Source organism: Pinus tabuliformis, chromosome J (genome assembly GCF_031772625.1).
Source record: "Pinus tabuliformis cultivar Carrire ecotype Pingquan chromosome J, CPIR1, whole genome shotgun sequence".
NCBI lineage: Eukaryota > Viridiplantae > Streptophyta > Pinopsida > Pinales > Pinaceae > Pinus > Pinus tabuliformis.
In genome coordinates this window covers 984,670,627-984,686,053 of record NC_142295.1, presented here as the reverse complement: position 1 = coordinate 984,686,053, position 15,427 = coordinate 984,670,627, and the positions used below count along the sequence as shown (strand labels likewise).

At 42.8% G+C, this 15,427-nt stretch overlaps 1 protein-coding gene across 3 annotated transcripts in view; it reads right to left on the bottom strand.

The window, feature by feature from the left end:
- LOC149230157 (bifunctional 3-dehydroquinate dehydratase/shikimate dehydrogenase, chloroplastic-like) overlaps positions 1-15,427 on the bottom strand; it is a 178,203-nt gene that overhangs the window by 67,831 nt on the left and 94,945 nt on the right. For 2 of the 3 annotated variants that reach the window (XM_089378870.1, XM_089378871.1), the window contains exons 3-4: positions 2,259-2,477; positions 1,094-1,440 (exon numbers count right to left, since the gene is read on the bottom strand). In XM_089378870.1, coding sequence (XP_089234996.1) covers positions 1,094-1,440; positions 2,259-2,477 — 566 coding nt within the window. The remainder of the gene's footprint in view (positions 1-1,093; positions 1,441-2,258; positions 2,478-15,427) is intronic. The other variant, XM_089378872.1, reaches the window with a different exon arrangement.

The window sequence follows — 15,427 nt, the reverse complement described above, 5'->3', positions numbered from 1 at the left end:
CGGTCAGCAGAACAACGGTCGCTTGGTCGAGGTTGTGGGCAGCACAACGATGGTGATGCCAGCTGGAGAGGGCGTAGGCATTGGCGAAAGTTTTTTTATTACGTTTTTTTAATAATTTTAATTAATTTTTTATTATATTCAATATATAGAATTATTAATATTTTGTTTACATTAATTTATAATGTTAATTATAAATCAAATATAATATTAAAAATTAAATATTAACATTATCATTTAATATAATATTAAATAGTAATATATTTAATTTATATTTATAATATTAATTTATAATATATATTATAAATTAAATATTATTAATATTTAATTTATACACATCTAATTTATTAGTGTGTAATTTATAATTTTAAAAACATATATTTAATTTATATATAGTTTTATTAATATTTAATTAATATTAGTGTTTTAATTTATAGTTTTATATATTAATTAATTAATGTTTAATTTGAGATTAAAAAACATATGTTGCTACTTTTGTATGGTTTTAATTTATATCTAATTATAAAGCAGAGTGAAGAAACAAATATCAATAAAGACCCAAAATCTCCTTTGTGATGGTATGTGGAAATTCTTGGCAGAAATGTTGGGGATGGTTCATACAAATGGAGATGTAGTGAAAACAATAGCATTCCAAATGGCTCATACACTAGGGTGAAGGCCCATCTCACATGGCAAATTAAAATAGGTGTGTTAGTATGGAGTCTGGACCTACTTTATATTATCATATTAGTAGAGTGACCACTCACGAGGCACTCATTTTTGTATTACTGCTATCATTTTTGTATGAGACAACACGCATTATTTCAGTGTTTAAATTCATAAATTATTTAATGATTTAATTATAATGTTGTGAGTTAGTAATGGTTTTGATTTAGAACTATGGTTTTTAAAATATAAAAAATAGTATTATATTTTTTTTTACTCACCGTATCCGGATCCTGGCTTTTCAAAAAACCAACAGATCCGGATCGGGATCCGTATCCGTATCTTGGTAACTTGGGGAAAAAGAAGTAAAAAAGAACATCATGGTACGAATAAAATCTTAATCATTATCCTGCACAAGGAAAAAGTGTACCTGAAACCAGAAAAATCAGGGGAGGAATAAACCCTTAGAAACTCTGCAAGATCATCAACAAGAAAAGGTACATAGACTGCATCAAGTCCTATCTCTCTGAATGCCCGATTGTGCAGAATTGGTCCTTTGCTGTGACCTACTGGATTTCCTATGATTCCAAAAACCTTGGTATCTTTACCCAAGTTCTTTATCCTGTATATGTTTATTAGATCCGTCAATGCTGGTTGACCTGAAGCTGATTCCTTCCCTGGTCCCAAGGAGCCAAACGTAAGATATCCACCAAACTTTGGGCAAAGAATCGAGCTAATTAGCCCTCTGGAAGAAATCACCGATGCAATAATGGGAACCTACACACAATTTCACCTTTGAAATGAAAAAATGACACAAGGAGAAGCTTATCTCCTATTTTACAAACTCTTTCCTCTGAGAATATGACTTCAAATATGTTTTTATGATATTTCAGCAGTGGTAAGGAGGGTTTCTTGAAAACATCTTGAACTAAATGAATTGCCCCCCTGATGCTACAAATCTTCTACCCAAAGAATGTGAAGTTTGATGGATGTCAGAAGGATAGCGGAAATATGAAAAGATGAAGCACATATCAGAAGTGCAGAATTAGTAATCTGTGCATATAGCTTATGGTGGTAAACTCGAGAGAATAGCCGTTACAAGTGCTGGATTGCTTTTTTATACTTCAAGTGGTGGGTTTGAACTTTCAGCATGCATGTATTTTCTGAAAGCCTTTTCTGATTAATAATTGAATGGGCAGCCAAGGATTTATTTTCAACAATCAACTTATCACAATAAAAAAGCTCAGCCCTGAACCCCAATATAATGATGCATATATTTGTTTGTTTAACATAATAAAAACACAGGTGACAAAATTGCGTAAACAAAGGAAGTATGTCTGGAATTAAGTTTTATATGAAAAAGCAGCACATCATAAGCATGGCAAAAAGTCTGGAAAGAAAACAAAGCAAGACAGTTAAGGACGCAAAGAACAAATCAACCATGAATGAGGAAAAATAAAGAAAGAACCTGAAGATGGGGAATGAAAAGACAAAATGCACCAACATGCTTATAGAATTGAAGGGCTCAACTCTTTTAACTTTCCCATCAAAAAAAAGGATCGGAAACTGTATTTCAACAATGTCTGTGAACTCACTTGAGAGTGAGGAAACACTTGAAAAACCCGAGCAACGTCAGTAATATTAGTGGCAGTTGTCGTAAATTTTACAATGTCAGCTCCTGTAGATTGTAATCTTTCAACAAGATGACGAAGTTCCTCAACTGATGGAGTACTTTCAAAATTATGATTCGAAACAATGATCTTGCACATTCTTGATTTCTTGTCACACATGCTTTTTATGAAATCGGTTGCCACCTGAAAAGTATCAGTTGCCTTTGAATTATGTAGGGTCACTGTTGCCAACATGAAAAACATGCTTAAATTTAAAACATGACAAAGAAAGAAAACCAGCAGAAACTTTAAAATTTCAAACTGCATCTACACTGATTGCAAAAAGAATCACAGTAATCACCCAAGAAGAATTACAAATTGTAGGACTCCATGAAAAACACCAAACTGTGGAAGTATCTGTAACAAGTAGCATAGTGCATTCATAACGAACAATATTCCGCAGCCCTAGTAGCTTTATGGAAGAGGTTATGATGTCCCCTGTATATAACCTTCCACTTTTTGCTCTACTGTTTGCAAATATTTTTCTGTAAATATAAGACGTATTTAAAAAAATAAAAAAGAAGTATAGTGCATGCATTACAAACAATTTTTTTCCTCAAATAATGGTAGGAATATTTTCAGTAACCTTGCCTAGAAATGAATGGTTTGATGCAGGGAAACATCAATCAACGCACCAAATAATGGTTTCCTTTGTACGCCTTAATCACACCATCATATGAAGAAAAAAAAATGTCGGACTTATTGCTGCACAAACTAGCAGGCCTAGTTTGTAGGCTAGAGCTAGAAGGCACAACAACAATTTGGGACAAAGGCCCACTATCACCACAGCCTATGTTCCCTTCTCTCTTCTGATTTTCACCAATGGGAGGAATCCCAGTATCCCTCACTTGTGACAGATATTCCTAGGATAAGCTTGGAGTGAGGCATGATTTCTCATTCAATGGAAAGGCTCAACAAAGATGCAAGCTTTGGGAGAAGCTAGAAAAGGCTATCCATGAAAAACCCCTTGTAATAGATAGCTACATGAGACCTAGGGTTGACGTATATGCCAAAGTATGGATTCATCCAAGGCCAAAGTAGTTAAAAGAAAAGGTTTTGTATGATGTACTTCAACAAGTAGTTAAGCATGAACCTTCCAGAAATCCCCAAGTCAAAGCAGCTTCAAGGATTCCCACCTGGTACAAAGGCTAGGGCATCAAATATATTGAAATTTAACCGTGAGAATGACCCCAAAACCGGAGGAGGCCTAGAAGAAACACCAGCGCAGAAGACTATCAGATTACTTTTGCGAGATCTCACTCCTAGGGAAGTTCATACCAAGCCCTAGAGGGGCTACCTATTCTTGAAGGGATGAAGAATGAGGAGAAGGAAAGAAGGTGAAATAACGATGTCTCCTTAAGTGATATGATCACTAAGGATTTCTAGACCATTCCTGTCTATTGGGAAATATGGGGTCAAGGCTTACTTTGATTTGATGATTTTCGCTCTATCAAGGATACCTATGCAACTTCGCTAGCCCTAATGGAGGCAACAACACCGCTACAAGAGGATTTTATACTTTGATGACAATGTTTAATCGAGTTTCAAGGATGCAATTGTAATAACCCTAAGGAAATTTTACAATAAATAATCAAAGTGTGCATAGACATAAACACACAGAAAAATTACTCAAACATCAAAATACCAATTTAGAGCCAAAAACTACATTCCTTAGCCATTTTATTGATAAATCATAAAGTACAATGGGTGCTTGGAAATTATGCACCTGGGCTTGCCCAAGGAAAGCTAGCTAAGCCCAAGTGATGAATATGAGATCTCCTCCAAGCGTGCTCGCTGGTTCTCCTTGGCTCTGCGTTGGAATGCCCAAAAAATGAGTTTTTGGCTGTGTAGAATCGTTGTTAGGGCCTCCTCCGGTGCTCAGAAAATTCTGGGAAATTAACCCCGACCTCTCCACCAAATACCCAGAATAACCCACGAAGGAATTGGCCAATGGTTGACCTTGGAATTTCAGCCCTATTTTCCCTCAATGGCTCTGCTGCTAGGTAATTCGACCCACCTGTCAATCCTACTGCAAAAGGCCCCCAAAATAGTTGCAATCTCCAACAAAATACTTCCTCGGACTCCTCCTCAAGTCTCAACCCCAAAATCACTTCACTCCTCAACCTCCAAGTGTGCCTCCTCCAAGAATTGCGCAATCCCTGCGCTGTTGTTGTTGAACCTCTCCACAAACTCGCACTCCCTGCTGCTGGTACGAACTGGAATAGATGGGACTCCCTCCTTGGGTTGGCACTCGAAGTCCACCGAAGCAAGGGTTGAGATTTCCGCTCGGAAACACTCGTGTGCTAAACAACACTTGCAAACTTGGCTTCAGCTCAAGCTTGTTGTCTAAGACAATTTCTCAAATATGCATGAATGACCTAAATGAGTGCCTCTTTCTCTTTTTATCAAAGAGCCTCCAAAATGCCCATGTGGGTCTAGCTAAATTTCCCCCCACCAACTTCACTCCAATGAGAGCGTTTTTCCCTTGTGGGTCGCAATTCTCCATGAGTGACCCCCACGTACCACTAGTGGTGCGATTTTCTCCTCCATCCTCTAATGTTTGGGCTCACATTTGATCAAAAATACATGTGGGGCCTCTAAACCCACACTTCCTAAGTGCTAAAGCGAATTAATTCAAAACTGGCCAAAAATGGATATTTCCCTTAACAATGTTTCTAAGTGGGAATATCTCAGTCCTCCCCACTAAAGCATTGCCTGTCCTCAAGCAATTGTAATGAAGGATGCTGAAGTATCTGTTCCCCCTCCCAAGTGGCATCCTCATTCGATAGGTTCTTCCACCTGGTCAAAAACTCCTTGATGACCCTATTCTGAAGTGCCTCTCACAGGTGTTCAAAATAGCCTTTGGCTGCAGAACTAGGTGCCCCTCATCATCCATAGGTGGTAGCTCTGTAGCCGTTGTCACTTGCTGTCCCAGTGCCTTTTTCAGGCAAGACACATGAAAACTGTTATGTACTCGACTCCCCGGGGATAGCTCCAACTCATATGCTACTTCCCCTACCCTCCTGGTGACTCTGTACAACCCATAGAAGCGAGGCTTGAGCTTCTCGGCCTTGTTCTTCTTGAGTGATGATTGTTTGTACGGTTGGAGCCTCAATAAGACTAAGTTCCCAACCTCAAACTGCCTCTCTACTTGGCCCCTGTCTGTGTAGAGCTTCTATTGGTTCTGCGCAGTTTGCAAGTTATCCTTGAGAGCCCTCAAGATATCTTGGCTCTCCTGTATCCAATCCTTGGCCCTAGGGGCCTTGCTGTCTCCAAACATCACGTCAGCAAAAGATAATGCATCATAACCATACAGGGCTCTGAATGGGGACATACCTATGGACATGTGGTACGTGGTGTTATAGCAGTACTCGCCCAAGTGCAACCACTGTATCCATGCACGTTGTTGCCCTGTCACGTAGTTACGCAAGTAACCCTCCAGCCATTTGTTGACAATCTTCATCTGCCCATCTGTCTGGGGGTGATAACTAGTGCTCGGAGTGAGCTCTATGCCTACTAGTTGAAACAACTCCTGCCAAAATCCTCCCATGAACCTGTTGTCCCAATCACTGACTATGGTCTTCAAAAGACCATGAAGTCGAAATACCTCCCTAAAAAATAATTCAGCCACCTGTGAGGCTGAGGACTGGGCTGAGATGGCGAAAAAGTGTGCAAACTTTGTCAATCGGTCCACCACCATGTATATGCAGTCCTTGCCCTGCGTTGTGGGCAACCCGGTGATAAAGTCCATCGACATGCTCTCCCACTTCCCCTCAGGAATAGGAAGAGGTTGTAGTAGCCCAGCAGGGTGTGTCTGCTCACCCTTGTTCCTCTGGCATGTGTCACACTCTCGAACATGCCTCAGAACATCATCCTTGAGGCCCTTCCATGCAAAGCACTCTTTGATGGTCCTGTAAGTCTTGGTAAACCCTTGATGCCCTAATAATGGTGAGTCATGGGCTCTCTGTAAGATCTTCTCCCTCAACTTGGAGTTGGGTACCAAATAAATCCGATTCCGAAAGTAGATCACCTCGTTCATCACCCAGTATTGTTCATCAACCACTGCACCATCAAGGACCTCACATGCAAAACGGTCCTTGTACTACTCTACTAGCAACTGTGCCTACCAATCTAGTGCAATGCTCATCAATGAAAGGGTAGTTGGCCTCCTAGACAACACATCAACTACCACGTTGTGCTTCCCTTTGACATACTCAACATCAAATTCATATGCCTGGAGCTTGCTCACCCATTTCTGTTGTCTCTCCTACAACTGCTTCTGCTCTAAGAAGAATCTGAGACTGTTGTGGTATGTCTTGACCCTGAACTTGTTCCCCACCAAATATTGCCTGAACTTGGCTAGCGCATGCATGATGGCTAGCATCTCCTTATCGTAGATGGAGTACAGTCTCTCGTGGGGTAGTAGCTTTTAGCTCTCGAAAGCTATCGAGTGTCCCCCCTGCATCAAAACTGCTCCTACACCCTCCCCTGATGCATCACACTCAAGCACAAAGGGTTGTGTGAAATCAGGGAGTGCCAACACCAGGCAATTGCTCATGACCTGTTTGAGGCACTCAAAAGCCTCTTGCACCCCATTTGTCCACTCAAACGCCCCCTTCTTCATCAAATCAGTGAGAGGAGTTGCTAGCTACAAGAAGCCCTTCACAAAATTCTGATAGTAGGTGCAAATGCCCACAAAACCCCTCAACTCTGTCACATTTCAAGGCTCTGGCCAATCCTGGATGGCCCTGATCTTCTCCTCATGAACTCTCATGCCATCCTCTCCAATAATGTGCCCTAGATAGAGCATCTTTGTCAAACCGAACTCGCACTTGGACAGCTTAGCGTAGAATTGTTGCTCCTCCAGAATATGCAACATTGTCTCAACATGCTGCAAGTGCTCCTCCTAGGTCCAGCTGTAGATCAGTATGTCATCGAAGAACACCAACACGAACTTCCGCAGCTACACACGAAATATGTGGTTCATGCATGATTAGAAGGTGGTTGGTCAGTGGGTCAGCACGAAGGGCATAACCAAGAACTCGAAGTGCCCATAGTGGCACCTAAAAGCTGTTTTAGGGACATCATGGTCCCTCACCCTGATCTAGTTGGTACCCCGAGCACAAGTCAATCTTTGAGAAGAACTTAGCGCCCCTCAACTCATCCATCAGCTCATCTATCAGTGGTATGGGGTAGCGGTTCTTCATGGTCTTGTTGTTGAGGGTCTGGTAATCTATGCACATGCGTAAGGACCGATCCTTCTTCACCAGGACAACTAATGAAGCAAAAGGGTTGTGTTGATTTGGGGTAGCATTGGATGTGCTCTAGCCATGAAAAATTGGTGGAGAGGCTAAAGCACATGAGATCTCCAAGACCCAGCAATGGTTTGGGGAAATTCCACCCAGTTAGAGAGATATTAAAATAATTAATATTTTTAATGGGGTTCTTAATTCTAAACTTACGAAAATTAAAATATTAATGGGTATTAATATAAAACTAGGTGAGAATGTTCTAAATGACATGGATCAAGCCAAATCTAATCTTAGCCGTTGATTGGGGACTTAATCTCGGCCGTTGAAGACTCAACAGGAAAAGTATAAGAGGAGCCTTGAGGGTTAGTTGGAGACACACCAAGATTGATTAGCCAGTTCGATTTTCTGGAGCGAGGTTTGCTAAGAGAAATCGAACCAGTGGTCAGAGTTGCAGCGAGGGGCAGTGAGTGCATAGCAGAGAGGCAGAGATAGTGTCAAAAGACCAATGCAGAGGCAGGGAAGGCTACGCGGAACCAGCAGGAGCCACGCAGAGGGCCAGAGTGACTGTGCAGAGGGCCAGAGGGCCTGCGTGGGTGATGCAGAGGGCCAGAAATCCAGCACAGAGCATCTGTAGGCTGACGCAGAGCCTCAGAGAGGCGTTGGAGAGAGTTTCGTGTAGCAGACTTGCCAAATATCTGCTTCCGAAGAGAGGTACTACTGCCAAATTGATTTCTCTGTTGGGTGAGCATGTTTGGCACCTAGTTGTACTCAAGAAAGTTGCTTAATAATAAAACCCTTAGAACTACTGCACCAGTTTTGCCAAGTTGGGTTTTTCTGGGGACGATTGTCCAAAAATAACGATGTCCCTTGTGTGTTTGTATATTATTTCAATTGATGATATGTAGATGAGTTGAGATTGCATTTGTGTTTATTTTCAGTATTTATATGGTTAAATAACTTGTTAAAAAATAAACAAGTAGGTGAAATAAAACAGATAATGTAGGATGAATTTCTGACGTGTTAGAATTAGAAATTTCAACATGGTATCAAAGGATTGCAGATCACAGGAGAACTGTAGAGATTGAGGAGGTTACACAAATCACAGGAGGACCAGCACAGAGATTGAGGAGGCTATGCAGAGCCAGTAAGATCCACGCAGAGGGCCAAAGTGACTGCGCAGAGGCTAGCAGGGGCTGCGTGGGTGACGAAGAGAGCCAGAGAGCCAGCACAGAGCAACAGAAGGCTAACGCAGGGGGTTTCAGAGTGACGCAGAGGCCAGGAGGGATGACGCAAAGCCTCAGAGAAGCGTTGGAGAGATTTTCGTGGAGCAGACTTGCTGAATATCTTCTTCCAAAGAGAGGTATTACTGCCAGATAGATATCTCTGTTGGGTGAGCCAGTTTGGCACCCTAGTTGTGCTCAAGAAAGCTGCTTAATAATAAAACCCTCAGAACAGCTGCACTGGTTTTCCCAAGTTCGGTTTTTCCAGGGACGACTGTCCAAAAATAATGATGTCCCTTGTGTGTTTGTCTGTTATTTCAGTCGATGATTTGTAGATGAGTTGAGACTAAATTTGTGTTTATTTTCAGTATTTATATGGTTAAATAACTTGTTAAGAAATAAACAAGTAGGTGAAATAAACCAGATAATGCAAGAAGAATTTCTGACATGTTAGACTTAGAAATTTCAACATGGTATCAAAGGATTGTAAATCACAGAAGAACTAAAGGCACCGGCTGAAATCAGAAAATTTGCAACAGAAATAGTTATCCCGAAAGACAGAGTTGTTCCTAAGTAGAAGGCAGCAGAGAAGGAGTGATGCAGAGGGCCTGCGTCATCATTTAGAGCCAGAGAAAGGGCCAACATAGAGGCAATGAGAGGTAGAAGAGGCTCACGAAGAGCCACGCCATCCTACTCAGCCAGGTAGGAGTGACGCAGTTGGCCAGAGGAGCGATACAGTCTTGCCAGGATTACGCAAAGCTAAGAGGCTCAGTTTCTTTAGCTGTTGGGGCCTAGGGAGCTGTGAGTAGATTGTGGATTGGGAAGCTGGTGGGGTGTTGTTGTTGTCGAAGCAAAACAGTACCTAACGGGACAGAACCAAGGTAGAGGGAGTCGGTGCCTTGAGGGATTTCTAACCAAGAAATCCAGATCCGTGTTGCAGGTGCAAAGAGGATCGGAGAGGAGCAGTTCGACAGTTAGCAGGAGGATTTCTATAAGGGAAATCGAGACTCAAAGGGTGTCCAGGAGAAGAGCAAAGATGGCAATGAACAGACTAAGGAATCGAGACAGGTTGGACGAGGCCTCCAACTTTGTCATCTGGAAGGCCAGGATCATGTTTGTTCTAGATAGACGTCACATCAAGGGCTTCGCCTTGAGAACCGTGGCTATCCCAGTCAACCCAGCTGATAATGAAGGTATGAGGATGCAATGGCCAAGGCAAAGTGCATAATCCTTGATGGGGTCAAGGATCATGTAGTTCAGCATATTGCCGATAAGAACACCGCAAAGAAGATGTGGGATACCTTGACGACATTGTATCAAGGCACTTCCGTGCAGAGGAAGATGCTACTAGAGAATCAGTTGTGGTCGTATCAAATGCAGAAGGGGGAGTAGATAGATCTATAACTCAGCAAGTTGCAAGAGATTCGGGACCAACTTACTTCCATAGGGGCCACGCCGGATCAAGAGTTCATGGTGAGGACCGCCCTGAATGCAGTCTCCGAGGATTGGGAGACATTTGTCCAAAGCATTTTGGGCAAAGCTACTCTTCCAGGTTGGGAAGAGATGTAGGCAGTTCCTCGCCAAGAAGAGATCAGACGGCTGACCAAGATGGGAAGTAGCAGCAAAGGATGTCGAATCAAGAAACAAGAGGAGGAGGATGCGGCTCTGGCATCTGCGGGATAGCAGGGGAAGAGGAAAAAGAAGGACATCTCCAAGCTGAAGTGCTTCCATTGTGGGGAGTTGGGTCATTATGCAACCTAGTGTCCCAGGAAGAAGAATAAGGGAGAGGCTTCTGACTCCAAGGCAGCCCCTGCTAAGGCGGAGAAGGAAGTCGAGACGGATGACGAGTATGTCATGAGTGCTCATGCACCTCTAGAGAATATGTGGGGAGACATTGAGCTATAGTCAAGAGGACTACAAAAGATGTGGGGCAGGATCCTTGAGGTACCCAAACTCTTAGATCATATCCGGCTACATGAGCCCCAAGAGACAGTAGCAGGATGACAGATGTCGATAGAAGCAAGATGCAGATGGAGCAACAAGGCAGTGCTAGAGTGCAGTGGTCTGTGGCAACGCAGTGGGGGTTGCAGTAGTGCGAGAGGCACAGAGGTGTTGCAACAGCGCAGAGGCAGCAAAGGGAGCACAGGATAGCAGCAGAGGGAGCTTCAGCATATGGAGGCTTTTAGCCTGACAAGGATGTCAGTAGTTGGGTAGATCAGTTACTTACTTCTCAGTAACTGAGTTGCAGTGTAGCAATTAGCAGTGGTAGTGCTATGGGCAGCACAATGCAGCATGGTGAGAGAGAGTTGCAGTGCAGATGCAGTGTTGGGAGGAGGGACCAGCAGCAACACGGATGCAGAGAGAGTTGTAGTATAGATGTAGTAGTGGTAATGGCAGAGCCATGGGTAGCAATACAGGAGGCAGCAGTGCAGAGGATGTTGGGCAGCAGGCCAAGCATCAGCACAGGTACCAGTGTCGGATGATCAGGGTGATATTCAGTAGTGGAGCATTACTAGAGCACATTCCTCGCTAAGAGGGAGTGTTGATTTGGGGTAGCATCGGATGTGCTCTAACCATGAAAATTGGTGGAGAGGCTAAAGCACATGAGATCTCTAAGACCCAGAAATGGTTTGGGGAAATTCCACCTGGTTAGAGAGATATTAAAATAATTAATATTTTTAATGGGGTTCCTAAGTCTAAAGTTTAAAATTACGAAAATTAAAATATTAATGGGTATTAATATAAAACTGGGTGAGAATGTTCTAAATGATATGGATCAAGCCAAATTTAATCTTATTCGTTGATTAGGGACTTAATCTCGACCGTTGAAGACTCAACAGGAAAAGTATAAGAGGAGGCTTGAGGGTCAGTTGGAGACACACCAAGATTGATCAGTCAGTTCGATTTCCTGGAGCGGGGTTTGTTGAGAAAATTCGAACAAGTGATCTAAGTTGCAACGAGGGGCAGTGAGTGCATAGCAGAGAAGCAGCGATAGTGCCAAAGGACCAGCGCAGAGATTGAGGAGGCTACGCAGAGCCAACAGGAGCCACGCAGAGGGCCAAAGTGGTTGCGCAAAGGCTAGCAGGGCCTGCGTGGGTGACACGGAGGGCTAGAGAGCCAGCGCCGAGCAGCAGAAGGTTGACGGAGGGGGTTTCAGAGTGACGCAGAGGCCAGGAGGGCTGACGCAGAGCCTCAGAGAAGCGTTAGAGAGATTTTCGTGGAGCAGACTTGCTAAATATCTGCTTTCGAAGAGAGGTATTACTGCCAAATAGATATATTTGTTGGGTGAGCCAGTTTGGCACCCTAGTTGTACTCAAGAAAGTTGCTTAATAATAAAACCCTCAGAATTGTTGCACCGGTTTTCCCAAGTTGGGTTTTTCCGGGGACGATTGTCCAAAAATAATGGTGTCCCTTCTGTGTTTGTCTGTTATTTCAGTTGATGATCTGTAGATGAGTTGAGACTGCATTTGTGTTTATTTTCAGTATTTATATGGTTAAAATAACTTGTTAAGAAATAAACAAGTAGGTGAAATAAACCAAATAATGCAGGGAGAATTTATGAAGTGTTAGACTTAGAAATTTCAATAGGCTGGAGGTAGGTCTGATGTGCCCAAGTGCCAACAAATCATGGATGGCCCTCTCAATCTCATCCTTGTATGCCTTGGGATGTTTGTATGGTGTAGTGATCACGGCCTGTACCCTTGGCTCCAAGTCAATGGTATGCTCAAAACCCCGATCAGGAGGTTGCCCAAGTGGTATGTCTCCAAACACCACCGAGTACTTGTCCAGAATAGCATGTATGTCTGGATGTGGTGGATTGGGCTAACCCTTACCCTCAGAAATCCTCAACTCCACGTCCCACTCAATATCTCCATTCCTCGAATCAACCTTCATCCTATGGGCCGAAACAGTCTGTGGAGGGTAAGAGTGCATACCCCTCAGCAAAACCAATTTTCCATCTAGCCCTGTGAACTCCATCTCCAGCTTCCTCCAATTTGTAGTGACTCAGCCAAGTGAATAAAGCCATTGGACACCCATCACCACGTTGGTGTCCAGTACATCTACCACAAAAAAGTGGTTTGTCACTGAATAAGTCGCCATGGTGATTGTCAAGGCGGGAACATAGCGAGTGCATTGCATGGTCCTATCTCCCGGCATAAGAACCGAAAATCCTTCAATCCCTTCGGTTGTGATGCCCCTCCTCTGAACCATTTGTGCATCAATGAAGTTGTGGGTAGCCCCATTATCCACCAAAACTAACACATGCTGCCCCTGCACCATGCCCCTGATCCTCAAGGTCAAAAACTTGGGTACCCCTCGCAATGATGTAAGGACCCCTCCCGATGGTGCGAAAGAAACTCCCCCGGGTGGTGGTGGTGGTGTTCCCCTTTCCACATGTGTTGCACTGTCATCTCCACCCACTTCCAACTCTAGCTCGTCCTCCATGTCACTGTCAAAAAAGACCTCAATGTAATGGGCCTTGCCTGTTGTACATCTATGGCCTGGTGCCCATGGTTCCTGACAGGTGAAACACAATTTCCTCCTCCGGAGGTCCCTCCTGGTCTCCTCATCCAACTGCCCTCGCCCCTGGTTGGCTCTTGGTGGTGGAGCCCTCGTGTCTCTTCCCTCTGCTGGAATCCCTGTCTAGGTGGAAACAGTGCTCTAGCCCTGGGTAGGGCATCCTGCAAATCTCGGGCCCTCCCTACTACGTCCTGCAAGGTAGTGGGCCTATTGGACCTCACCAGTCCCTTCAGTGGCTCTGTTAGCCCCTCTATAAACATGAAGACCCTCCTGGCCTCTGACAGATCAGGCACCATCACGGACAACCTCAAAAACTCTGAAATGTAGGCCTCAATGCTTCCCGTCAGTTTGAGCTTTGTCATCTTCCCAAATGCTCCTCCGGGTCTCTCCTCTCGAAACGCTCCAGCCTGCACTGGGAATAACTCAGTCTCTTGCTACTGCCTCTCTGGATCTGGAATCTTCCACTAGATCACTGTCCCTGCCCCTCACTGACACTGCGTCCCACTCTAGCTCAAACTCTATTGTTGCTAGCCCGATCTACACAAGGAACTACTGCTCCAATGTACTCTCCAAGTGCCCATCGACTTCTTCTTATAATCCTCTATCAAGACTCCAGCAGCGAAGATTAAATCTTAATCGATGGCTAGGATTAACTTGAAGTCAATCTGTGTGAGTTTCTAATCCTCTATCAGGACTCCAGCAGCCAAGATTAAATCTTAATCGATGGCTAGGATTAACTTGAAGTCAATCTGTGTGAGTTTCTAATCCTCTATCAGGACTCCAGCAGCCAAGATTAAATCTTAATCGATGGATAGGATTAACTTGAAGTCAATTAACTGTCAATCTGTGTGAGTTTCTAGAACATTCACACGACTTAATTAATTTTGATTACTTAACCATATTCCCTAAGTTTAGACGTAGGAAATATTAAAAAAAACTAGTTAATAATCTAATTAAGACATTTCTAGGCGGAATTTCCAGAAAAGATTTATGGGTTTTGGAGATATCATGTATTCTAGCCTTTCCACAAAATTTTGTGGCTAGAACACATTCGATGCTACAAAAACCAATGATTTAAAGGCATAAAAGGAAGGTCGCACAACCCTAACAGACAGATCTAACTTTAATTAGGCGTTTATGCCTTAATAGAAATCAAATCACCAAAAAATGCCCAAGCCAAAACACCCTTATCCACAGGCTTTAGAGGGAGGACTGAAACTTAGAGGATGCATGCCCTAGCCGCAAAGATTTGTACACAAAACTTAATGCACAAAACTTACCTTAAGACTGAAGACAAGAAGAATCCTTCACTCCTTTGTACTAAAGACAACCCTCAAATAGTCTGAACCTTGTTAATTTCCTTAGAAGCTAGGCCGAAAAGTTTTGCCTCAGATTCCACAAGCTGGCCGAAAATTTCAGAGATCTAATTCAAGAAAATTCATTGATTAATTAATGACTTAGATGATTGATGGAGATGCTTCTTTTATAGTGTATAGGAGGGGTTTTATGGAAATGTTGGAGGAGGCCTTTTAGGATTTTTCAAAAACAATTTCCTTTTTAATAAAATTAATTTAATTTAATAGTTATTAATAAATTGTTTGTTTAAGCTCTAAGGAATTTTTACACTAACCCTTAAATACCCTATTTAAAGTTTGAAATCAATGATTGGCTTAATGCATATGGTCCTACCTAGTTGTGAAGTCAATGATTGGTTTATTGCCTTTGGTTCTTGCAGTTATTCAACTTATACGTGATGAGATTACGTGATAAACAATGCCATATATTGACAACGTAAGAGGAGGTGTCATGTCACTACCCCCTAGGGTTTTAACCCACAAAATTGGGTCTTCAATTTCAAACTTAATTTTCTCTTAAACCACGAGGAACCACGAGGTGTACCACATATCAACAGAGACATCTCTTCGAGGAGAATCTAATGACCTAGATCTCCAACACAAACTCAATGGTTTGATCCTTCAAAAACCCTTGACAAGGTCGGGGTACATCCTCAGTCCAGGGAACCCAAACCCTAGGACTTGGGTTTTCAACCATCCACAATATAGCTTCCATCTTGATGTAATCCGAAAATTACTAGGAAGCG